The 25,476-nt window shown below is 38.4% G+C and overlaps 1 protein-coding gene across 6 annotated transcripts in view; it reads right to left on the bottom strand.

Annotated features, from left to right (window-relative positions):
- The window catches only part of LOC147235757 (C-myc promoter-binding protein-like), a 59,797-nt gene that overhangs the window by 16,155 nt on the left and 18,166 nt on the right, over positions 1-25,476 (bottom strand). Inside the window, exons 6-24 of one of the 6 annotated variants that reach the window (XM_086143966.1) lie at positions 24,982-25,256; positions 24,609-24,675; positions 23,870-23,928; positions 23,486-23,630; positions 22,913-23,088; positions 22,218-22,318; positions 20,520-20,735; positions 17,202-17,347; positions 16,922-16,960; positions 12,886-13,022; positions 11,963-12,092; positions 11,330-11,536; positions 11,075-11,203; positions 7,393-7,534; positions 4,641-4,769; positions 4,272-4,364; positions 3,050-3,169; positions 2,668-2,805; positions 744-1,930 (exon numbers count right to left, since the gene is read on the bottom strand). In XM_086143966.1, coding sequence (XP_086000092.1) covers positions 744-1,930; positions 2,668-2,805; positions 3,050-3,169; positions 4,272-4,364; positions 4,641-4,769; positions 7,393-7,534; positions 11,075-11,203; positions 11,330-11,536; positions 11,963-12,092; positions 12,886-13,022; positions 16,922-16,960; positions 17,202-17,347; positions 20,520-20,735; positions 22,218-22,318; positions 22,913-23,088; positions 23,486-23,630; positions 23,870-23,928; positions 24,609-24,675; positions 24,982-25,256 — 3,636 coding nt within the window. The remainder of the gene's footprint in view (positions 1-743; positions 1,931-2,667; positions 2,806-3,049; positions 3,170-4,271; positions 4,365-4,640; positions 4,770-7,392; positions 7,535-11,074; positions 11,204-11,329; positions 11,537-11,962; positions 12,093-12,885; positions 13,023-16,921; positions 16,961-17,201; positions 17,348-20,519; positions 20,736-22,217; positions 22,319-22,912; positions 23,089-23,485; positions 23,631-23,869; positions 23,929-24,608; positions 24,676-24,981; positions 25,257-25,476) is intronic. The other 5 variants (XM_086143968.1, XM_086143967.1, XM_086143970.1 and 2 more) reach the window with 5 other exon arrangements.

Genomic DNA, 25,476 nt, shown 5'->3' with positions numbered 1-25,476 from the left:
AAACCGCAAATTGGGAAAACAAATCATTGGTGCTTCATTTGGAGTTCCCAGCAAATACTGCAGAGGTGGAATATGTAACATTCCTCGAAGAATGAGAGCAGCACAACTGCTAAGCACACAGAAACTGCACACGGACTTACTGACTAGAAACATAAAATGTTGCAGAGCTGGATCAGTGGAAATGTGATGGATTACCAATGACCACAGTGATTACAAATATGAGACTATTTGCTTCGGTTTCTCTTCTTGACAAAGTAGGTTTAGGGAAAGGCTTTTACACTCGCTGTCAGACAAACACAAAAACCACAAGATGGCATCAGCAGTCAAAGTGTGCATTCTTGATTTAACCCTGTAAGTGTAAGTTTGCTTGTCATCAGACTGAAAAGAGAGTTTGATGAGTCAGAAAATGTGAATTGTGGGGCTTTCAACAGGGTCGTCTGCACAAAAATGCCTTTCTAAGCACAATTACTGAAGTAACAGTCATTTGCAAGTTGAACTCCGGTAAATCTAGATAAAAAAGCAGCAAAAAACAACAAAGATATTGTGTTAAACTGTATTACTTTTTTGTTGCAGAACATCCCTGTTCTACAATATAACATGACATACAACATACATGACTCAAAAAATTATCAATTTTGTCAATATCAATATAATTCTGCCTAGTATTTTAGTGCTCTAGCACTAAAAATGAACCAGTACTTACACCTTCACAACCTCACAAAGAATTATTAAAAGGTTTTTACCTTTGTTGGGGTGGCGTATGTGGCAAGACGGGAATACCAGCGACTGGCCTTCTCTGCCACACCTTTCCCAGCAGAAAACATGCTAGTCTTAAAAACATCTAGTGTTGGAGTGAGCAGGGTGTCAAGAGCAAATGAGGAGGATGAAGGTGAAGGAGTTGCAAGGCTTGTCCTGCTTGTCCTCTCTCTATCGGGGCTAGGTCTTGGGCTGGGGCTTGGGGTGGTGCTGGAGCTGCGACAAGGCGGAGATGACCATAGACGTTGCCGTGCAAAGGGTTGGGAGGGTGAGGGAGGGTGATAGGTACGTGACCGCGGTACTCCACTAGTCCTGAGGGGTGAGCTGTGGGGCAAGCTAGCTCTGCGGGTGGCAGCCGGATGGTGAAGAAGGGGGCTGGATGGGTCTTGTAGGTCCAGACTGGGTGTGCGGCTGCTCAGAGGGCTGCCCATGTGGTTCATATACAACTCTATCTCCCTGGCTAAGTGCCGACGGGCACGGGGCGTGCTGGGCTCATCCTCCTCTAGAAATCGATCCTCGTTTTGCTGCTCAGACACCGACTCAGCTGCAAGCAAGGATAGAGGGTCATAACCCGTCTCAATGCCTATGCGCTTTACAGTTCCTCGGGATGTCACAGTATTGACCCCACAGTAACTAGAACTACGTTCAACAGGTTTCTTGTGAGCTCTGCCTGATTTGTGAACACCAGGATCAGCTACTGTGACAGTCTTATCCAGATCCAGGTCCTCCAAATCAAAAATGGCTTCTGCATTACTTCTGTCCTCATCACTTGAGTCCTGTCCCTCTGTCTCCTCATCGTTCTCTCTTTGCTTGTGACTTCTGGCAGCTGTTTCATCAATCTCCCCAAGAGTCAGCGAAAGAGGTCGCTTGCTCCTATTGAAATTGGCACTAGAAAGAATTTTTGCATCAGCGCCCAGGTGTTCTGCAATTTTATCTGGGTCCGTTTCACCCTGGCTCATACCCAGGCCAAGAACAGTGGTGCCGCTCCCGCTGCTGCCTGCTGTGTCACCGCTCAGTCGGCGGCCTCTCAAACTCTGCCAGTCGAAAGCTGAGCCACTATTAGTGCTCCCAACCACTTCCTCCAGAGCACTTTTATGTCTCCTGAGCAAGCTGTTGTTCTGGGCTTCACCGATCTCATCCAGAGAGGAAGTGAAGAGGAGACCTGCAACATGTCCTGACAGAGGGGTGAGGGAATAAAAAGAAAACTTATAAATCATATGCATCGGTGATTTGACACAAATACAAAAACATTTCTGAAGGATTTAATTTTGACATCCAGGTTTGGGTTAAAAAAAGTAGCCCTGTTTTTTTCTTGGATGAAATGTGTTGTGTGATTGAATGGCGACTGATTGGTGAAACCCTCCTGGCTGAATCAAAAAATAAAATAAAAAAAATGAAAAAAAACAAGAGAGGGAGAGTTATAGCTGTCTTTCAAGGATTAAGCGATACATATTTTTTTATTTTTTTGAATACGCTAAAGGTCTGACAAGATTTGCTCCAGGGCTGAGGCTTCAGTGTACTAGTTAAAATAATGAGTGTAGTTGGCCATCAACCTACTGTATATCTACAGTATGTCAGAAACAGATGCCAGTATAAGAAATATTTTTGGGGAGGGAACTCACTCCGTCTTCAACAACACAAAACACAAAAAATGACAAAATGTCAGGTGAATGCTTTTCATCAACAGAAGGCTCTCAGTGATCCTCAGAAATTAGTTTTGCAGCTTCCTGCAAAGATTCACAGCACACGACACTGCAGATGTTGTCTATTGAGCACTATTTTTGAATAATTAACTACTTTTCACTTTCACAAAACACCTCACACAATCTTCTATGGGCATGGGTATAAGTAAATAATTATGAATTTTCATTTATGGGCAATCTATTTATACAACTAAGATTTTCAATTTACCTGTGCTTGCAGAGGTCTTGGGTTTACAGGCAGATCTGTCATATGGGCAGCTGCTGCGAACAATGCCATGGGGTTGGATTTCCATGTCCAACTGAGGGAGGCAGTCCTTACTTCCTTTTGTGCTCTCTGTTTCCGACACTACAAACATAGAAATTGAAATTTAAAACGTTTCTTGGTCTTTTATAAACACAAGATGAAACACATCGCCATGCTTAAAAAAAGTCAACTGAATTACATGTGTAACTGAAATACTTTGATGTGCATGAGGAACCAAAAGGAAGGGATCGTCTCTGGAGGGGAAATCCTATGTGGCTAAAAGGCAGTCAAATAATCCATTTTTTTTAACGTAGAAAAGTGATATCAGATCAGACAGACTACTTACAGGAGCTGCAGTCACTCTCCTTCCTGTCATCTTTCTCTGGGGTAGAGTCCTGGGCACTGCTGTCTCCTCTCCGAACTTCTTCTTTGGATAGTGAGTTATAACCCAGATCTGACTGATCGCCTGCAGAATAGAGACAAACAGAAACAAACAGAACTGAGATGGGGGCAGATAAGGGAAAAATAGTTATAAGCAGCTAAAACAAAAATGCACAATCACAGAAATATGTAATAAATGACAATTCTGTATAGGAGAAACTAACTACAAATTTAGAAGACAACAATACAGAGAAAAAATGCTGAAAAGATGAACAATGCTTCTGTTTTTACTGTCTTCTTGAACAAAAAAAGGAATTCAGGGGGAAAATGAGAATCTGTTGTAGCTTGACAGAGTCAAGAGATATAGGAAGATTAACCTGCAGTACACCAAAACAAAACAAGTGAGTTTTTTTTGGTCTTTCTTTTTTATTCTTGGGGGGTTAGAGAAAATGCTGCTAAGCAGTGAGCGATAAAAGAATCCTCCTCAGGGCAGACAGACATTCACAGCTACTGTAAGGACAACAAATGCAGTTGCAGCTAATGAATACAATGATATACTCAGGGCTAAAGGGGAAAAAAACTCCTGTCACTCAAGGATGATTCTCCCATCTGTCTCACAAACTTTCCTGGGTCTCCCACAGCAACCAGCCTGCTGACTGCGCTCCCCTTTCATCTTTCCCTTGAACCTCTTTGGTCCTCATCTCTAAATAAATCATGAGGCTGCATGGCTGTAATACAGTATGGTGTGACTTGCAACTGACGGCAAGCAACAAAACTCATTCCAGGAAGATAATGAATGAGCTGCATATTGAGGTTCTTCTCTCCTGCTGTGCAAAAAGGCAAAGTCACACGCTGAGGTTCTTTCTCCATGATGAAAATCATTTCCCTAATCAAAACAATATGTTTCTACATAAGTATCCTCAGTAATTAACCACAACAAATCACTCAGTGGTAGAAGAGGAGTGAGACAGATGAGCCAAGGCAGAGAAGCAGTACAGTGATGTAACACATACAGAAATGTCACAGAGGAGTAAAGACAGAGGCAGGAAATTACAAAAGTCAGATAAAAAGACTGGTGTTAAGATGTAAGAGCACAAGACAGGAAAAAGAATAGTTTCAGAGCATGTAGAAAGACAGACAGATTTAACCAGAATGTGAGAGACAGATAGACTGACAGAGTGGTTTACCTGGATGGCAGGTGGCATCTCTAAGCTCAGAGCCCCCCCAGTGTGAGTTAGCCACCAGGGCCCTGGCACCCACGCTGTAGGCCCCTCGGCCGACTGCATGCAGGGGCAACACAGGGAGGGCCAGAGTGGAGGGTTAGGGACAGAGCAGAGCAGAAACCACAGCCGCAAAACCAAAGGAATATGGATGGATTACAGGAATCAATGAAAAGCAGAAAAACAGGATGGGATGAGGGAAATGAAGAGGAGGCTGTTAAATTGGACAAATGATAAAGGAAAGGAAAATATTTCAGTGATAGAGAAAAAAAAAGATATGGTTCAAGGTGACTGCCTGAAGAAGATGGAATCAAGCAGCAGCCAGTTGAGGTATACCTGTGCTAGATCTATCATCAGTGGGGTCTACTTTGATGGGGTCTGTGTTGTAGGGCACCTGCTCGGCCAGGTTAGTGTCAGCAGCGCTATCCAGGCTGCCGTGACTCACAGCATCCAGGTCACTGCCATCTGCCCAAAAATAAGAAGGGGTTAAAGATGGCTTGTCACTTCTGCTCCATTCAGAATTATCTATTATTTGTGTGTGTGTAACTCTAATTCTTTAACTGTTCAGTTATTAAGAAGAACCTTTAAAAGTTCAAGTTGAAAGTTACTTTCTCACTTGATGTTGTTTATGATGTGTGTTTTGCAGGACTGTTCCTCTCTCTCAAATAGAAGCACTAGTGAATTCATTTGAGATCTTTTAAGAGACAACCAAAAATGAAGCAGGGATTAGCAGGACACAGATTAGTATGAGCTGGGTCTGCAAGGGCTCACTGACATGCAGGGGAGCTAAATCACACATGCACAAATGTATGCATTTAAAAAACGTCGGCTGATACTTGATATATATATAAGGTCCTTTTTGTGCTAGAATTCAATTTAAACAAATTATACATGTAAAAATATTTTTCAATGAATAAAGCTTGATGTTGTGGGAATTGAAACTAAACAATATAGATATAGAACTTCAAATAACGAATTGGGGGGTACCCACTTTACATTCCTTGCTATTTGACACCTTTTTTAACTGTCCATGCCGAATAGGAGCAAAACCCCCTCTTTCATGAAAACGTTTATCTATAGTATATGAGTTTAACAGACACCTGCAAACAGAGCAATGTATAATGGCCAGGTCTTTTCCACATTTCAAAAGCAACACTGTGTCAATAACATTACTGAAGGCACAAAGGAAAGTTAGCAAGCATCCAGCTGACAGAAGCTTTGATTGTACATTACCACAATCTGATATAATCATCTGTGCTCCCTTTGATTGCTCTCCCAGTTTTTTTTGTTTTTTTTTGTCAATGGTTTGCGTCAGTTGTTTCTATCATTTCACATTTAATCCAAAAGGAAATGTCCATGAAAGTACCGCTCCCTTGTGGAAAGACCATTGGCAACAGATGAATGGGGCTGACCAAATTATGAATGCAATCCAGGTGTTGAGAAAAAATGGAGAGGAGCTGAAGCCGGGTTATTGCTTACAGCTATTTTCAGTGGTCTCTTCTCTGAGCTGATTACACACCTGCAGCACACAAACTTCCCCAAACAATATATGTGGATATTTACAAATTATCGGCGGTTTTATGAGTGACATCTGACGACAAATTATGATCAACGTTGACGGCAAGATTGATCAAGCCCTACTGGCAAACAACATTGCCAACATTTCAGCAAAAAGTTAAGTGAAGACAAAAGCTAACACTAGATCCAGGCAAGAGTTAGAATTTGAATTACTGTCTTTGGTTGATGATAAAGCCCTCTCAGTATTTTATCATTCAAGCTGAACCGGGTTGTTTAAGAGAGGTTGCTTAATAATGAGCTTGATGACATTCACAAATATAAATACTACAGGTTTGGAAATAAAAGTTGTTTGTGGGCTTCTTTTCAACCACAAATACCTCACAATTACTATAACAGTTCTTCTTCTTCTCCTTTTGGCTTTTCCCTTCAGGGGTTACTGTAGTGAATCAACCTTCTCAATCTCCATCCCACCCTATTCTCTGTATCCTCCTCTCTCAAACCAACTACCTTCATATCCTCTCTCACTATGTCCATAAAGCTTCTCTCCTGCCTGGCAGCTCCAGTTCCAGCATCCGTCTACCAATACATTCACTATCCCTTCTCTGTACATCACCCAACCATCTCAGTCTGGCTTCTCTGACCTTCTCTCCAAAACATCTAACATGTGTTGTTCCTCTAATAGACTCATTCCTGATCCTATCCATCCTGGTCACTCCCAAAGAGAACCTTATCATCTTCATCTCTGCGACCTCTGGGTCTCCCTCCTGTCTTTTCATCATTGTAACTGTTTCTAGGCCATACAGCATCGCTGGTCTCACCGCTGTCTTGTACATCTACTCTTCATTCTGGCTGATAGTCTTCTATCACATAGTACCCCTGACACATTTCTCAACCCATTCCAACCCACTTGAACCCGTCTCTTCACTTCTTTTCCACACCCTCCACTAGCCTGGACTGTTGACCCCAAGTACCTGAACTCCTCCAACTTCTTGATCTCCAGCCTCACCGTTCCACCTGCGTTCCTCTTATCCCCATACATATATTCTGTCTTGCTGTGACTAACCTTAATTCCTCTCCTTTCCAGAGCATACCTCCACCTCTAGATTTTCTTCACCCTGTTTTCCACTCACTACAGATCACAATGTCATCTGCAAACACCATGATCGATGGAGACTCCTGTCTTACCTCATTTGTCAGCCTGTCCATCACCAATACAAACAACAAGGGGCTTAGGGCAGATCCCTGATGGAGTCCCACCTCCATCTTGAACTTCTCTGTTAGCCCTGCAGCACAGCCCACCACTGTCTCTGCTAGAATGATTGTCCTGCACCAGTCTAACATACTTCTCTGCTACTCCAGACTTCCTCATACAATACAAGAATTCCTATCTTGGCACCCTGTCATATGCTTTTTCTAGGTCTACAAAAATGCAATGCAACTCCCTCTGGCCTTCTCTGTACTTCTCCATTCCTAGTCTCAAAGCAAATACTGCATCCGTAATACTGCTTCTCAAAGCCAATACTGCATCTGTAGTATTTTTATAAATATAATAATAGTAATTGATAGTTACCTGACAGTGGGCTCGGAATTAAGGGACCATGCTTCCGTAATGCACGTTTAAACTGGGCCACACCTAAAACAACATTTCTCAGCTTCATCCATAGAAAGTAACCTCCTCTGGTACTTGAAGGCCATGTGCTCTCCAACACCGCCTTGGGATGAAGAGGGAAGAAAAGTGGAACATATTGTGGTGAAGAGGATTAAAAGGATGAAGATTAATATTGTACATTCCTGAGATATCTGACAGTACTTCATTCTATACGGTTGCAGTGTTGTGTGAGCTGCAGCTGCAGCTGTACTCATTCAGATTCAACAAAACATTCTGAAGTGAGTGACCTAAAATAAAAACTGTAAAAATCATCTTGAATGAATTTTTGATCAAAGTGCCAATGGTATGAGATCTGCAATCATGTTAAACATCAAAACGGAAAAGGAGAGACGCTGCAGCTGTTCATTTTCAAGTCACGTTCGACAGTCTCTGTCTGCTCCTAAAATATACTTCAGAAGCCTCCAGAGAGAAGCACTATTGGTATGCCACTGAACACTGCATTTTATTATGCCTGCTGCTTCCGTGTGAAGGCTAGTCTAATTTGGGCCAGGTGATATAGATGAGAACGTTGATAATGCAGTCGCTTAGACAACTACAGCACAGCAACCTGGCCTCAGCGTTGCCAGGTAGTTAGGAGACAACAGTAAGAATTTATCAAGATTCTGCAATGAATGTCTATGTGTGTGAAAATCCTATGATGGAAGAGTCTGACTCCAAGTTTTAATGTGAGACTTCAGAGCAAATAGATAATACATTCACACATTCAAAGATCAATTCAGTATTTTGAAGTGTGACTGAGAAGTCCGCATATGCTTTTTCCTCCAAGAAGGCTCTTTTCACTGGGTTGCCAAAATTGTGTGACTGAGGATAAAATCCACAGCCTTTCTTTTTCAAAAATACATGTTTGTTCCAGCCAATATGAGGCTGAGCACCCCAATTTGTCAACCAATTCAGACGGATTTTCCAAAATATTTTTAGTATAAAATTCTTTTGATTGAACTCAGAAAGGAAACTGCCAGCAACAAGACAGAAAAGGAGTTTCATACCACAAGAGATGAGTTTTGGAACTTAGTTCTCTAACTTTAGCTTCTCAAGGGTCATATTAACATGCAACAGTGGAAAAAAATTTAAATCTAGCAAACTGAACTATCTCAAGAAAATTTGGCCTTTCTTGTTTATTCAATCTTTCATTATCCATTCATTTATTTCTACCTGCAAAAGACCAAATGAATGAGGATTTTTTAGCAAGATATGTGCCAACTAGACATAACAACTCAAACATTTGACCACTAACACTGACAGCTCTTTATCACAGACACTGCTCATTCTAAATTGTTGACTCCAAATATTCAGTCCTACATTTCAAACTAAAAGCATTCCTTCCTCTCACTTGCCCATAGACATGATGATGAAAGAAATACTTTAAAGGTCCCATAATCTGATACTTTCATCTGTATTGCATTTGTCTATTACCTACTTATCTTCTTCTTCTTCTTCTTTCGGCTTTTCCCTTCAGGGGTCGCCACAGCGAATCATCTCTCTCCATCTAACCCTATTCTCTGTATCCTACTCTCTCACACCAACTACCTTCATATCCTCCCTCACTACATCCATAAATCTTCTCTTTGGTCTTCCTCAAGACATCTTGCCTGGCAGCTCCAATTCCAGCATCCGTCTACCAATATATGCACTATCCCTCCTTTGTATATGACCAAACCATCTCAGTCTGGCTTCTCTGACCTTCTCTCCAAAACATCTAACATGTGTTGTTCCTCTGATAGACTCATTCCTGGTCCTATCGATCCCAGTCACTCCCAAAGAGAACCTTGACATCTTCATCTCTGCAACCTCTAGTTCTGCCTCCTGTCTTTTCGTCATTGTAACTGTTTCTAGGCCATACAGCATCGCTGGTTTCCCCACTGTCTTGTACACCTTCCCTTTCATTCTGGCTGATGGTCTTCTATCACATAGTACCCCTGACACATTTCTCAACCCATTCCAACCTGCTTGAACATATTACCCACTTATCTGAGAAACAGTATTTTTAAGCATTTTCTTGTGGTCTATTTTGGTCTTAAACATACAGATTTAACCATTTGTATGTTTCAGCTCTACTAAGAGCCCGTCTGTAAAAAAAAAAAACATGTTACAAAAACCACCTCACTGTAACTTGTACATTGCTATAGCAATGTTTCAGTTTATTTTTGATCCTTTTATCATTATTCCACTATTATAAAATGTCAGAGCGTATTGAAAATCCTTTCAATTTTAAGCTGGATTTTAGGCTAACTGCAATCCATTATCACACAACTCTTGGTTATCTATCCACTTTTGAATAAAAATGTGTTTTAACAGCCGAAAAATCGGGACAAATACATAAATAAATAAATCAAATAAATGTTTTTTTTCTTTGCAGGAAAAAAAATGTCTCTTTAAGCATTACTTACTTTGTATATAGTAACATTTGTTTGCTCCCTCATTTGGAGCACATACAGGCAGTAATGGTCGAGTTATTTGTATTTATTGTACTGGTTGCACATTTGTGATCCAGCAATCAAGTGACATTGATACCAGGCTGTAAAACTGAGTGAAGCATTTTATGCAAGATCTATAAAATTACAGCAAAGTGAAGTTTTCATTGTTTGTATTTTATACCTCAACCTTATAAAAGGCAAAAAACAGGCATTGAATCAAATGTTTCAGAATATGGGACCTTTAAGCCATAAGATGAAGTGTTTTATAATTGTCATAATTTCTGTGACTGAATTACCATTAGTGAACAATCAGACACACATTTGGTGTTATTGGGGGAGACAGCAAATGCCAACAGTTCGTCATTTTTATTTTCATCTGGCGGTCAATTTTTTTCAGTTGAGTGGCAGTGTGTCTTTATCCCAATTAGAAATAACCAGAAATGAATTCATGTTATTGATGCAGCAATGAAATGCTGTTCATGATTTGGACAGACTTATTTATGCATCTTTTCTAAATTGGGAATGAAAAATCATTGGACCACAGACCTTCTTTTTTAAAGCACAGTCTAACTTCCTGAGAAGTTGTATTAGATCAGTGTAAGATAAAGAATCATTTCATGAAAACTGAAATATTTCATATAATTTGTATTCAATGTTAAATAATGGTATTTGAGAATATCCCTCAGTAGGTCATTTTGTTTCTTTGGAACCATACATTTATTCCTCTTCTCTTATTTCCAAAACCTCTTCCATCATTGTCTTCATCAATAATAGCTGATTATCAATCAAATTTTGCCAGAGGTTAATTTGTGGGTTCACGCATAAGTCAGCTCTTAAGTGAAAAAAATACACCACATTCAATTCAAGAAAAAACACACAGGATGATGCTATGATACTGGGTATTTGCAGCACTAATATAGCCTTATAAAATTACAGCACACTTAGAACTATTTGCCAATTTGATTTATTAGACACCCTTAAACCAGTATGTTTTCTTGTGAATGGACCATGGTGAAAAAATGCCTTTGATTTGCCAAAAGCAATAAAATCCTGTTGCAATATGTTTAGATAAGTAAAATGTCATGCATTTAACCACAGATTTACAACAAATCACTATATCAGCCACTCACTGACCATTTGGCATCAACACAAGGAACAAGTCTATGTACCTTGTTATAGTAGCCATAAGTGATAGCATTGGGATGGACTCCAGCTTTCTTCATCTCAAAGAGGACCCTGACTGCCAGGACGGGCTGGCCATACTGTCCACAAAGCTGCATCAGCACTCGGTAGCAAACCTGCATTTTTGAAAAAAATGATACTACACCCTGAATATTAAACTGCATTAATACACAAAACATACAGAATACAGTAAAAAATGATCTGTCTCACTGCCTGACAAATTTAGAGGACTGAAAATATACCTCATCAGGTGGCTGTAGCTTCTTTGCCTGCATCTTCCTGAGGACATCATAGGCAGTGCGTAGAGCCCGCACCTTGGAGTGGCACACCTTTACGTATGCTGGCAGACAGATGAACCACAGGCCATAGCAGTGACGGAGTAGGCACTTTGACCACAGCTGAGGAATGGATGAGTACTTCTTGGCAATCTTCTGGGCTGATTTAATCTCCTATAGATCAACAGAAAGGTGAGCTGAAGAAGTAATTTTATGATAACTCGGGCTTTGATGGGACTTTGACTATGAAGCCACTTTCTGCACAACTCATCCAATCAAACTAGAGATTTTGTAATTTCAAATATCATTACTAAATATTTGCTATTAATTCAGAACACACCCCATTCTCACAAGATTTTGAAGTAATTATGTTATATATATATATATATGCATATAAATAAATATACCAGCATATTTGTGTGTAACATCTAGTTGTTAGTCTGGTCTCTTCTTAAACTACATCCAGTTTGACACCGAAAATGTTGCATTACTGTATCCTCAAACTGATCTTGAGCTTTTCACCCAAGCAGAAGTGCATGTGAATGCACCAAAGGGGAAATTAATGAACATGTGAAACTCACAGGCTGCTCATAGGCTCACCTGCTTGGTGCGCCTAAACATGGGTGCAGGGCTGGTGGGACAGCTGTGCCGAGTGGTTAACCGAGAACTGGTCTGAAGCCCCTCCACAGGGTCGAACAGCTCAAGACTTAATACTGGAAAGCCATCATACCTAGTGAACAGTGTGTGTTGCATAAAGTGAGGGAAATAATGATTTTCTGAAAACACAACATTGGATTGACATGCAAGAACATTCACCAGCTACCAATCATTCATAGTGAGACTGAATAGGGTTTGATTTTAAATTGATTTTAAAAAAAGAGTAGATAACAAAGTCTGTTGACAAAATAAATTCATAGGAAGATCACAGCTAGAGAGGTAATGGAACATCACTCAGCATAAATTACATAACATAGAGAGAAAAATGGCATTGGGATATTGATTGCATATGAATTTATCCAATGACCAAGCAATAAAAAAACAGTATTTTGCCCTAGTGAGGGATCTGAGCCTGCTTATCCACAACACTAATTTCCAAACAAGTAACTTCCTACTAATATCGTTTCCATTTTTTCATTAAAATTCTTGGCCTAAGCTATCAAATAGTGTACACAGTAGTGGACATCCTCAAATGGTTTCGATGAGAACCCTCACACTAGGATTCGAAAACAGTGGCTGCCAGGATGATTTAGGTATCAATCTGGCACATGGTTATAAGTCTATAACTATAAATCTGTCAAGGCTAAGCTTTATATCCTTTTAGGTCTCATGGTTCAGACACAGTGACCAAGACTGTAAAACAGCATGGAAGAAGAAACTGCAATGGAAAAACATATATATATATATATAAGAAGAAGAAGAAACTGCAATGGAAAAACATATATATATATATATATATATATATATATAAATCAACCAAAAATTAATGGAAAATCAATAACATAGCTTAAAAAAGATTTTGAAACCTGTAGCAGAGTGGATGATCCTCCTCCCCCTCAGGAAGGGGAGGCAGTTCTGGGGGTGTGATGAAGACTGTGTGCTCGCTGCGCTGGGATTCATCAATCTCTATCAGCCTGGTCTCCTCTGGTCTGTCACCATCCACCTGCAGAGGGATCGCACAGATGCATACAATTGGAGATGTTGGATTTGGCTGTACTGCTACCGTTCATCAATCACAGCTGACGGAAACAGGGAGGATCCTGTTAGACAGATGGGCACTTACACGCAGTGCCTGCCATTATAAACTGTAATAAAAATCTTCTGTTTGCATAGGGTTTTTTTGGGGGGATTAACCTTTGAAAAATATTACACGGGCATAATTTGAAAACTGATTTCTGGCCATAACTCTGTTGACAGGATTTCAATTAAATGAGGTGGGAGAAGCTGCTGGATGATGACTGCAGGTGACCTAGATTTTGGTGCCCCCTTTTATTAACATACAAAAGGCAAATGAATGATGATGTTTCCTATCTTTCTTCCATGTATATTCTTTCACCAAGTCATTAAAAAGGACACAAAATTTGTACAAAATACATTCAACCTTAAATAACAGTGGGAAAATTCAGCTAAAAGTTATGTTAAAATCTGTGAAAAGCCTTATAGACATATTAGTCAGATGACTGGCATTTAACAGATAAGTCAGTGCTGGTATGTTTGGCTGAGCTGTAACATTTTCCAAATAACATTTAAAAGAAATAAAAACCATTACTTTTACATCTTGTGCAGACACCCAGCTGGATTCAAACATTTTAGACTTTGAAATTTGCTTGAAAGAGGGATGTGACATAAATGTCAGATCATCTCATGCAAACAATTTTAGGGAGATATTTCTGACAGCTGATGTTGATATTGTGCCACCCTACAAGGGATTTTAATGTCAGTCTGATATCCTTTTCCAAATAAATGTCATGTATGATGACAGATGCATTTTATTTTTACACACTGTTAAAAAACATGAAACTATGAAATTATCTCTCCAAAGGAAACATTGATATTATGCTCAAAACAGTGAACTGTTGCAGAGGCTACTGCCAAAACATTATTACTGACACTAACTTTGGTTGTAGGTGAAAGTGTAACATGCTTATAGGCTGAAATGAAACTTTCAGGACATTATGTACCGCTTTCCAATAAAGTACATCTATTTCACTACAGTCATGTTCTTGCAGTGGACAGATAAGATTGCTGGTTCGCAGAGAGAATTTTAATGGAGGAGCTCAGAGCTTTATGGGAAAGGAGAAGAAGAGCTCTGAGCTATTTGATAAGTATGAAAGACGAAGTGTCATGGATAAATTGAGATGCCTTTACAAGCTATAATTCTGTTTGTAGGTAGGAAGGAAATGAAGCACTTAGTGAAAGTTCATATTATGGTGTACTTAGTTTCTGGTTTTACACTAATCTTAGTCAACCCGGTTAAGTGTGGGAAACAGGCTTTTGGGCTATGAAAACATGAATCATTAACTTTGTGTACAATACTGGATATAATTGGATAAAAGGTTCAATGGTAATGTTTGAAGCAAAAAGCAGCAATTAAGATATTTGCAAGATGTGCCCACACACAATGCTCATGCTATTGAGGCATGGGAGAAAACCTTAGCCAAAGATGCTCAACAATGTAATTTTGTAGAGTAAAGGAACATGAGAACATTAGTAAACAACAGCAACTAATACATTGATATCTATTGATAACTTTACCACTATTGACCAAACAGAGCTGTCTGTTTTTATTGCATGATCTTAATCTTCGCCAAAACCTGTAGTTTTTAGTAAGATACAGTAGATTGCTAGCATGAAGGTTGTTGTTATTGATGTTAATTTGCAATGTGGCTTACAAGTTCCCAAATCAATCAAATCAGTTTTCACCCTTGTTTTTTTTTTGACTGTTATGACCTCTGGGGTTTTCATTCACACATAGAAAGAGCTAAAAAAAGACAACTTAGTCATGTCTAGGGAAGACAATCTCCAACTGTATAGTTTTACTATCCATCAGATTTAACCAAATCTTACATCACTTAAAATGATTAAAATCATTATGAAATAATTCTGTTCCTTTTTTTTTATTACAGTTTATCAGCACCATGCTGGTATTGTGAATAAGTGTCCCGGTTAAGATTTAATTAATCATAGCTGTGGTCTTTGGAAGTGACCACTCACTGCATGTGGGTTTCAACTGATATTCCACTGGTCACTGTGTGAGAGTTTTTTCGCCTGTTGTTACTGTGTGACTGGTCAGAAAACATTACTATCATGTGTCCCTGAGCTTCTAATACAGCTGTACTTTGACATTACCAAGTGAGATATTGATCATCATCACAGCCCTGAAAACACTTGGATGGGTACAAAGAGGCATTGCGCATTTAACTTAATGAAAATAGATAAAGGAACCAGCTTCATTACAAATATGACAGCAGCCAGCTAGAAGAGGGAAATCAGAGGAAAATACTGCTATAGGTCATAGTTCCACCCAACTCCCTCCACATAATTGCAAGCCAATTCATACCTGTTAACTGATGAAAGGAGTTTTTCTTTTCTAAAAGGATACTGACTTCTTTTCTGCACAGTGCCTAGCAACAACTGTGATGACAAGTATACAATCTGTCTGACAAATGGGCCTCTCAAACATCAGAAAGTAACGCAGGAACAGACCTGAGACAAGTGACCATCTAATCTCAGCAATTTAAAAACACTCAGTTCAGTTGAGGTTGGTTGACAGAGAAAAAAGTGCTTTCATATTTGTTTATTGTTTTCAAAATTGAGTTTATACCATCTCTATTTCTTTAATTTTACATCTAGGAATTTGAATTTCAAATTCTGTAATTCTGTAATACATGGCATGCTAAAAACAGTGGCCATAGGTGTAAAGTCAAGATTCTCATCATGAGCAATATTTTTGACTTATATACAACCAAAAATAATCATTTGGGGATAGACATGGGTGTGCCAATGTGTTTGGTATGTTGTTTATTGCCATACACAAACAGAATTTTAAACATGCTCACCGCAATCTGTTTCATTATTGTTATGCATTGATTTTAATCATACAAAATTACAGCTGCATGATGGTATTGTCTGATGCATTGTTAATTGGGTTAATTTTGTTACCAGCAGATCTCCCCTCATAGATTAATACATCTCATATCCTTCTAATTCAAGTACGCGTGTGTGTGTGTGAGTGTGTGTGTGTGTGTGCGCATGGGCATGTGTGTATCTGACTCGGCTCACACATGAATGTGGATGCCTGCTGAATGGTGTGCTGAGCTGTCATTCCCAGGGAATAGATAATATAAAAGGGCTGTGGAGGATTTAATCTTCTGTGGAGCCGACACACTGGAGAGACAAGGAGACCCAGCCACACCCTACTTTATGCCTGAGAAGGTTGAGAAGGCTGGTATGGATGTGGATGCCAGTGCCAGCTTCTGAAGTGAATTACATTTCACCTCAATTACCAAGTCTCTAAAGAACACCTGCATCTCCTTGTAACTGTTACAAAACTGACCTCAAGAATCATGGAGCAACAGTGACCAGTGATTAGAAATATGGACTTAGAATATGCGAACACATAACATTAAACCTTCACTGCCCAAACAGTCTGATAGAGTAGCAGTATGCTGTAACATGTACGTTCAAACCACATCTAGATTATTACAAAAACACATTCTCACACGAGCAAAGGTTCTGTGCAAAAATGTGAAGAGGCTACATTTGATTGCATCAGCTGAGAGAGATATTATTTTTGAAGGATTTACGATCATAATGAACCTATTTCATATAAAAACGAATGTGTGAGCGGAACCATGTGTAAGGCTACATAAAAACTACATGAATTTGAAACTTGCCTTGAGGTCAATTATCTACTACTAAGATTGTATTAAAATGTTGTTCTGTACACCGTTTTTAGATCTTCGGGAATTTTTATGGGCAGCACACTATGAAAATATTCTGATTATAAACAAAAAGAATAATTACCACAACAGGTAATAAGCTACCAAATAATAAACCTACCTTTCCTCCTTTTTCTGCGCTACGCTCCGAGCTGTAGAGCTGCTTGCAAACAGAGGCAGCAAGGGAAGAGACAGAAAAAAACTCAAGAAAGCACGTTTAGTTGAAGGCATTTCAAATGATCCTGAGTGACAAAAATAGAGCCCCGCCAAAAGAATAAAGACGGACATGAGGAAAATGAGAAAAATTGCCAAAGATGAAAAAAAGGAAGCTCTTTTAGTGTAAAGCCTTTATCAAATGTGTTGCATCAAAACTATACATTTAAGGTAAACACGAAACTCACTTTGTCCACGCAGTCATCGAAGAATGCTAGACTGGCGTCTTTGTCGCTGACAAAAGAGCACTCCTCAATGAACCGGATAAACATCTGGGTTTTAGTCATCAGTGAGTAGAACTTCTGGTGTGAGCGGTCACGGCTCTTCAAGAACCCTGCAAAAATAAATGGAAATGTTTTAACAATTTAATTTATCTACTGGCTTAAACTCAAAAAAGACTAAATTAGTGTAAGATGTTATTAACCTCTGCCTTACAATCATCTTTAAAAAGATTCCTACAAGTCCCCTTGAGGACCCCACAAATATCCACTGTGAAAATGTAATTCTAATGCCACCAGGAGTTCATTTTAGATTACTTGCATGTAAAATAAGGGAGTCTGGTCTTATCTCAAAAGATTAAACTTGTGATCTGTATTTGTAGAGGACCTTTTCCTTGTAACTGACAATTTCATGCTTTAACTTTTTGGGAATGTGCTTTACGAGCGATTTATAAGTAACAGTATATCATAATTTAACTCAACCATCAATGAGTGTTCTGAAATTACCATGCAACATGCCCATTATCACTAATCCAGATTTAAATGAGTGAAATAATTGTTTTGTTTTGGGTTGTTTTTTTGTTTTTTTTTTCACAAAATGCCACTTAAGTGTCTAGCAAATATGTTTTAAGTCGATGATGATATAAGATTTATAATGAGTGCAAAAGTCTCTCTGCACTGGGACTTCTGAAGTGGCTCACAAAGGAGACATTAGCAATGAAATATCATTAGTGTAATGGCCAGTTTGGGATGTAATAAAATGTTGTGAATAAATGTGAAAGCTGCCTAAAGGCCTAAAAAGCATCTGCTGCTATAAGGCAGAGGGCTGGAAGGAGGATGCATCAGCTCCCAACACACAAGAGGACGTCAACCATCGCTGTGAAACAATTCCTGCAGCTCAAAAATATTTCAGTCCTGATGCTTAGTTCTCTGGTTGACTCTTGTCCAAAACCTTTTAATACGCTCCAATATGAAGCTACATGCAAGGCATTTTGTAGCTACATTTAAAAAGGTTTTTTAAAAAACTATTAATTGACAGCCAGGGGGTTTAAATTGATCTATATTTGACATTGATTCCTTGGATGTGCTGTCAATGTAACCACTTTTTGGTTTTCTTCCTAGTTCCCTTGAGAATCACTAGCAAGTTGCTGTTAGGAACATCAGAAGTTAGTTTTCTGCAGAGGAAACAACTTCCTACTCATTTGTCTGTTGAATACGAAATTCTCAAAATATGCTGAGGTATGTCTTGGCAAACATAATTGCATGTTTAAATATTTTGCTGCTGCAAAAATTCACTAAATTAACCTAAAAAATATTTTGAATGTAATCGGCATAAAAAATTAACTTGACAACTCCCAGAAGAAAAAAAGTCATGATTTGAATAATGTTCCTGTAGCTCTTGTGTAAAAGTCCATAGAATTTCTCTAAATGGCTAAAAGGGTTAACCATGTAGGGCTATATGGACAAGAAAGTACACGAACCAGCATCTACAAAAGCAGCAGAAGTGAAGCAAGTATTTCACAAAATGATTATGTTTCATATTGTGGTTTTGCATTCATTATCTTTTACATATTTGTGGTGCCACATGTCTGGTGGCCTAAAAACAGACAGCTTAGGTGTTATGGATCCGTCACTGTGGATGAACATTACCATCTCATTAATGAGCTCTTTAAAAAGAAGAAAAACACTGTGGTATTTACTCTAGACCAGGTATTTGTTGGGCGATGGTGCAAGCTTTGTAAAATACATCAATGAAAATGTGCCCAAAATGCAACAGACCAGACTCCATTTTAGTAAAGACACATGTATCGTTGCACAACAAGGGTTAAATACATTTGCTATTTAAACATCGGTGAGGGGTGTCATTAAGTGCCATTTGCACTGGTTGGAAAAAAGCTGTGGAGATTTGAGTGGCATGCAATCTGCTTTGTTCCATCTTTTTTCAGTGATACAGCAAAAAAAAAAAAAAGAATATCTATTGAAACACACTACCGCAAGGTGACATGTTAAGTCCTTAGTGTATTGGATCAAAGTACCTTCAATGGTCAAAAGGTCATAATCAAATATTAACAGTATGTTACATATTTCCTTGTGTCCATATGTAATTTACTGAACACTGACACATTCATCTTTGCTATATCATGCAACCATCATTGTAAACAGCTGTTCTCCAACAAAGTGGTGGCGATAATATCATTCAGTTTCAATGTGAAACAGTTTCGCTGGCTTCCTTTGCAGATGTTAGGTTGAAGCCTCAAGAGCATCACACAGCTGCAAAGTGAACTGACAAAACATCAGCAAAGTGCCTTGACCTTGGAACACATTATTTTTCAGATGTTGGACTGAACACTTAAAAAGCTAATGCTAAAAACAAAAACCATCTGTCTCTGAGGTTGCCCAGATGAATAAGTATTCATTTTTATATCCATGAGGTCTACTCATGTACTTTTCAACTGCAGCACAAATTGGCTTCAGAACCTTTGTTGAAAACATAATGATAATCAAAAGTACCATAATACACAAGTATTTTGGGGTGATCACATGATTTGAAAAATGTAATCACCTTAATTTTAAAGGAGTAACGCATTTAATTGGATACTAGAAAAAAAAAACCTTTGCAAGAACTGAAAGTAGATGAGACCCTTGGTGAGGAAGAAAGCATTAAGTGACATTTTTTTCAATTAGACAGGGATGTACAAGCAACACATGCTGTCAAAGATTGTAGATCAATGTATGTTTTTTTTTCAGTTATACAGGCAAATGTAACTTGCATACAGCAGTTCATACACACAGAGTTTAACTTGAACAACATTAAAAAGGAGCAAAAATCATAACAAATTTCAAAGACGGCAGTTCTGAAAGACAAAATACAACTGAAGATACTGTATTTTCCTAAATGTCTCACTTCTGGAGGATGAAATCCAACTCTTGCATACATTTTTGAGACAAAGCGATCATAGGAAATGTTATCACAGTAGGCAGAATCAGCTTTTGATGTATCGTTATAGTGCACATTTCATGAATGAACATTTAATTTATGGAAGGAATGCAATAAACTATCAGTGTCATTAACACACAAGTTTTGTATGTCAGATTGTAATGTTGAATATATCAACTTTCAGTCACAGACCCAACTTTTTAACCCTTTAGCTACAAGTTATTTTTGAGACTGAAATTGCTTTTATAAAATAATCTTTCTGAATACTGTAACCATGAAAACTAACCACTCTTCAGCAAATGGAAAGATTGCTTCTAGGATCTGCATACAAGTGATATACAAGTTAGTACCTTGCAGGTCGAAGAGTGAGCTAGCATCTGTGGCTTTCTCTGAGGGTGCCTGAGTGATGGGTCGCAAGAAGGAGCGGTAACCTTTCAAAATGGCTGCCATAAAACGCAAGAAGGCTTCTTGAATCTCAAGCTCCACAGTGTGGAGACTCTTCCCACAACTCAGCTCCGATGAATCACTCATGCTAAGCTCCAGTAGTCCATCAGGACGGTACTGACCTGAAAACACATGTAAGGGAAAACATGCTTAACTAGATGAAGAAAATTTCTTGTTCTGCTTTTTCTAGAGTAAAATGCAGTGGCTCCACAACTAATAAGTTTTGGTGGATGCCAAACTAAAAGGATGAAGCTGATCTTTATTACTTCATAAAAGACATACATAATGAATCATTAGCATTTGTATTGCTACCACTGACATAATTTATGATAGCTCTGTGTTGGCTTCTTTTAGTCATGTGTTATCACTTGATTCTAACAATGCTAAGGTTAGAGTCTTATGTTAGCCATGGAACACACTGCTGACAGATATTTGCAACTTTAATCCTTATATCCACATCCTGTTATCAGTGTTTTAGTAGATAATCATCAGGACCTTACCATATATCATCCTATTAGCTAATCTAAAAGTTGTTGGTCAATCATTACTGCCTATTATTATCTATTATCATTTAGCCATTAACTGACAATTATATATTGAACCTGGCCAACCTCTTTGACTATATAAATTATTTATTGGCACTTGTTAGCCATCTTATGATGGATATTAGCCATTATCATCATTTGTTTTTATTTGAACCAATTTTCTAAGTTATACAATCTAGGATTGGACTGGAAAGAAGGTGATTTAATTATGTTTCACGTAGTCAAATGGATGTCTAACTTTCCACATACCTTAAATTTCTGAACTAAAATGTCTGGCAGGCATATCAGTATTTGGCCACTGACTCAGTACATTTTCAACTTCACTGAATCAGAAAATGCATTTATTCAATTTCTCCAGTTCAATAAGCAGCAGGAGCCATGGTTTCAAAGTTGTTCTGCTTCATAAATTGCAGAGAAAGTTGACTGAAGCACAGTGGGCAAGACAGATGCTTCATTAAGATGTGACAACAAAATGACGTTATTGCCGCCTTCCTCCACAGAATTATTTAAACAAATACTAAAGACCTGGCATATTTTAAGTAATTTCTTACCAATTTTGAAGCCACTTCTTCCGGATTTTCAAGTTTACTCTTCTTGTTATGACAGGACATAACTGCTATTTACTGCTATTTTTGGAGCCAACTGCATGTCAAATTTTTTTGCAAATTTTTAGCTAATTATTTATTTGGGGAAATACATGTTAGTGTATTGTCAACCTTTTGGCAGCTTTTTGTTGAATTTCATGATTTATTTGCTCATTTAGAAATAAGTTCCAGATTATTTTAGGTGAGATTACCAAAATAACTGGAAAACAGAGGTTTATTTCTAGGAGATTTTCTGATCTATTTGAAATTGTTCAAATCTATTTTGATTCTAAATAACATCTTATGTTCAATCACCCTGTGACCTCTGAGTCCCAAAGGGTATCAGATCCCGACTTCACCAACCTCTTTGTTTCCCACAGACAGGACAGATAATATATTCTAGCAAATCAAATGATTTGAATTCAAACACATATATATATATATATATATATATATATATGAGCACAGTATTCACCATCAATTAGTTGTTGGTAGAGATTGCTCAGCACATTCATCAGGTTTTTACAGGCTTTCTTTGGCAGGATCTTCCATGTCAGGGCTCGCTTATCGTCATTACTGGAAAAGCAGAAGCATATTGTGAACTTTGACGGGGCAAAGAGGCCAAAAACAACATGCACCACAGTCTGGCCAGGGGAGCTCAGACCACCCAGTGTCTGGGTGGTGGGAAGGCTAAAAATGATGTGAACCATTACTGAGCTTACCTGACAAACCAGAAAATTGTATTCTCTACATATTAAAACAAGTCTGACACTACAAAAATAACCATTTCCACCCTAGCACCAGGAAAATAACCTAGTCTCTAAACTTAACCATTTAATCTGGCAGTTCTGTGGTGGGAAAACAAAGATATAATGATGTGCATCCTATGTTTCAGCTTCCTGACACTCGCATTCATGTTGCACCTGGCTGCCTTAACCCTCTCAGGCTCAAATTAAGTTGTGGCGTAATTAGCTAAGTAGCATTTAGCTGTCGCAAATCTGCAACATCTGCCTGGAGAGGGTTAAAGTTACTCATTGTAAAGGTCAATGGAGAAGATAAGTGAGATAAAGCTCAGCCAAGGTGTCAGTGTGTTGAATTTCATTCCTTGCACAATCTACTTGACTTGAATACTAGTGAGGAGCCATGGAATGCTATGGAAATTGCACTCACTGGAAGATGGTGTTTGTGTCTAGGTCAACACAGCTGACATCTGGTGGGGGGTCATAAAGGTCAAAGTAGCGAGAGTCCACTCCCACAATGAATGGGCATGGGGCACTCAATACATCAGCCAGTGCCAGGGGGCACAGGGGAATATACGGGCATGGCCAGTGGAAAGGAAAGATCATCTGAGAGGGAGCATAAAGAAGTAGTTATAACTTGCTATATTGCATTGATTTTGTTTTGATTTTGCTATTTCCAGCAAAAACTAAACCTAGTATAGTATTTATGTACTGTTTTATTTATGGAAATCAATCTAGTTTGTAGAAAATGTACTTTTAAGATTCATGGTCATATAACACAAGTAAACTTGCAATCAATAAGCTCTGAGAAAAAATGGTATATGGCTATCATGATTTTCATATGTTATTTCATTTCTGTTAACCCTGATTGTTACTATAAACTATAATTGACAAAACAAAAAGTATGTATTAACAAATGCAAAGAGCAGCATGAAGGTCATTAAGTTGTACGTTGAAGGTGGGATAAGCCCCTTGGGATGGCATTCAAACAACAGTAACTTACAGACACCAAAGCTTCTGTGACGCTGGTTAGAACTGCAGGTCGCAATGAGTGAACCAGGATCTTATGCTCAGTGACAGCAAACACCAGCAGGGTGACAGCATTCTCTGGCCCAAGGTTCTGCAGCAATGTGGAGAACCGTCCACCACTAGACAGACACACAATGAAGTGATTTATGATTTCACAAAACAATTGAAAAAAAAAAATACTTCATGATAATTTTTTTGTTTGTTTTTTACTTCAAATCAAAGTCTCATCCCCTGAAAATGCCCATATTTTGTATAACAACTCCATCTAATGTAATTGCTTCTTAGCCATACACAAAATGGACTGAAATGTATTATTCTCACAAATATAGTGTATGATCTCTAACACAGATGTTTATACCTGAGTGGTAAAGGAGATGACACTGGCTGGCTCAGCATCAAACTGTCATGAGGGGAAAGCTGCAGAAAAGCTGGACTGTGAGACAAAACTGATCAAGCAAAACAGGACTTTCATCAAATGATTCCATCATTTATATAATGATGTGAAGAAAATATTGACAGAGCAATTAAACAACTATTATGTCAAACTTGAAATTCCCTCCCAAAATGAAAAAAATAAACTATGCCAACCTTTGCTATACAGTACTTCTATATATATATATATATATATATATATATATATATATATATATATATATATATATATATATATATACACACAGAGAGAGAGAGAGAGAGATAGATAGATAGATAGATAGATAGATAGAGAGAGAGAGAGAGAGAGAGAGAGAGAGAGAGAGAGATAGATAGATAGATAGATAGATAGATAGATAGATAGATAGATAGATAGATAGATAGATAGATAGATAGATAGATAGATAGATAGATAGATAGGTAGATAGGTAGATAGGTAGATAGGTAGATAGGTAGATAGGTAGATAGGTAGATAGGTAGATAGGTAGATAGGTAGATAGGTAGAAGGGTAGAAGGGTAGATAGGTAGATAGGTAGATAGGTAGATAGGTAGATAGGTAGATAGGTAGATAGGTAGATAGGTAGATAGGTAGATAGGTAGATGTAGATGTAGATGTAGATATAGATATAGACAACTAAATATCTTAAATCAGGAATCCATCCTACCTGTACCAGAATGCGAGGCCTCTGGGAGGATGGAAAGGGAACTTTGTGCATAAAATGAGAAATGTGCCTGGGAAAAAAGAATTATAGGACACTTTAGGCCAAAAACAATAACAAAAGGCAACTGAAAATCTCTCCATTCAGTCATTTTAGACAGTGTAGCAGCCTTATAAACAAGAAAACATAAAGAGCATACTGACAAGAACAATGTTTCATCATCCAAACTTACTTACAGTATTTGTTACCTCTTAAGTGAGTGTGTTTACTTGTGATTGAAAAATTGCCCCTAAAAAGGCATTTCAAACAATATATAATAGGGGAATTGGAATAGCAGAAGCAATCTTGAACATTAAAAGACAAAACACCTTTGACTCACTTCTCAATGGGCAGCGCATGGGGACCAGAGATGGAATAGCGATAGAGGAAGGTGAGGAACTTGCGGAAAGCATCGAAGAAGGGCCAGTGGGAGAGCAGACAGATGCATTTGTTGGTGTGGACAGAGCGGCTGCAACTGACGTGTTTTGCTGTGTCAGCTGTTGTGTTGGATGAAAAAGGTTTGTGTGGATTGAGGAGGCCTAGCTGAGATTGCTGCTGGTCAGTCAGACACTCAGGGGGGTAGGGCTCATAGAACTGAATGGCAGCACCATACACCTAAAAACAATAGACAAGCAGTTCGTAAACATTGTCTCCTATCTGACTGAGTATCCTTTCACTAAGACAACACAGTATCATTATGTGCATACAATTGTTACACAAATCCCGCAAAAGACAGACAAAAGCCATGTAGATTGTGTCTTGTAAATAAACAATGAATATATTAGACAAATTTGGACACACATATTCAAAAGTATAAAAAAATATCTATGCTTAA

Source organism: Fistularia commersonii, chromosome 3, assembly GCF_037954325.1.
Source record: "Fistularia commersonii isolate RoL2024-O1a breed Wild chromosome 3, RoL_Fcom_v1.0, whole genome shotgun sequence".
NCBI classification, from domain to species: domain Eukaryota; kingdom Metazoa; phylum Chordata; class Actinopteri; order Syngnathiformes; family Fistulariidae; genus Fistularia; species Fistularia commersonii.
The sequence above is the reverse complement of the archived record's forward strand: the minus strand, read 5'-3'. Positions and strand labels throughout refer to the sequence as shown.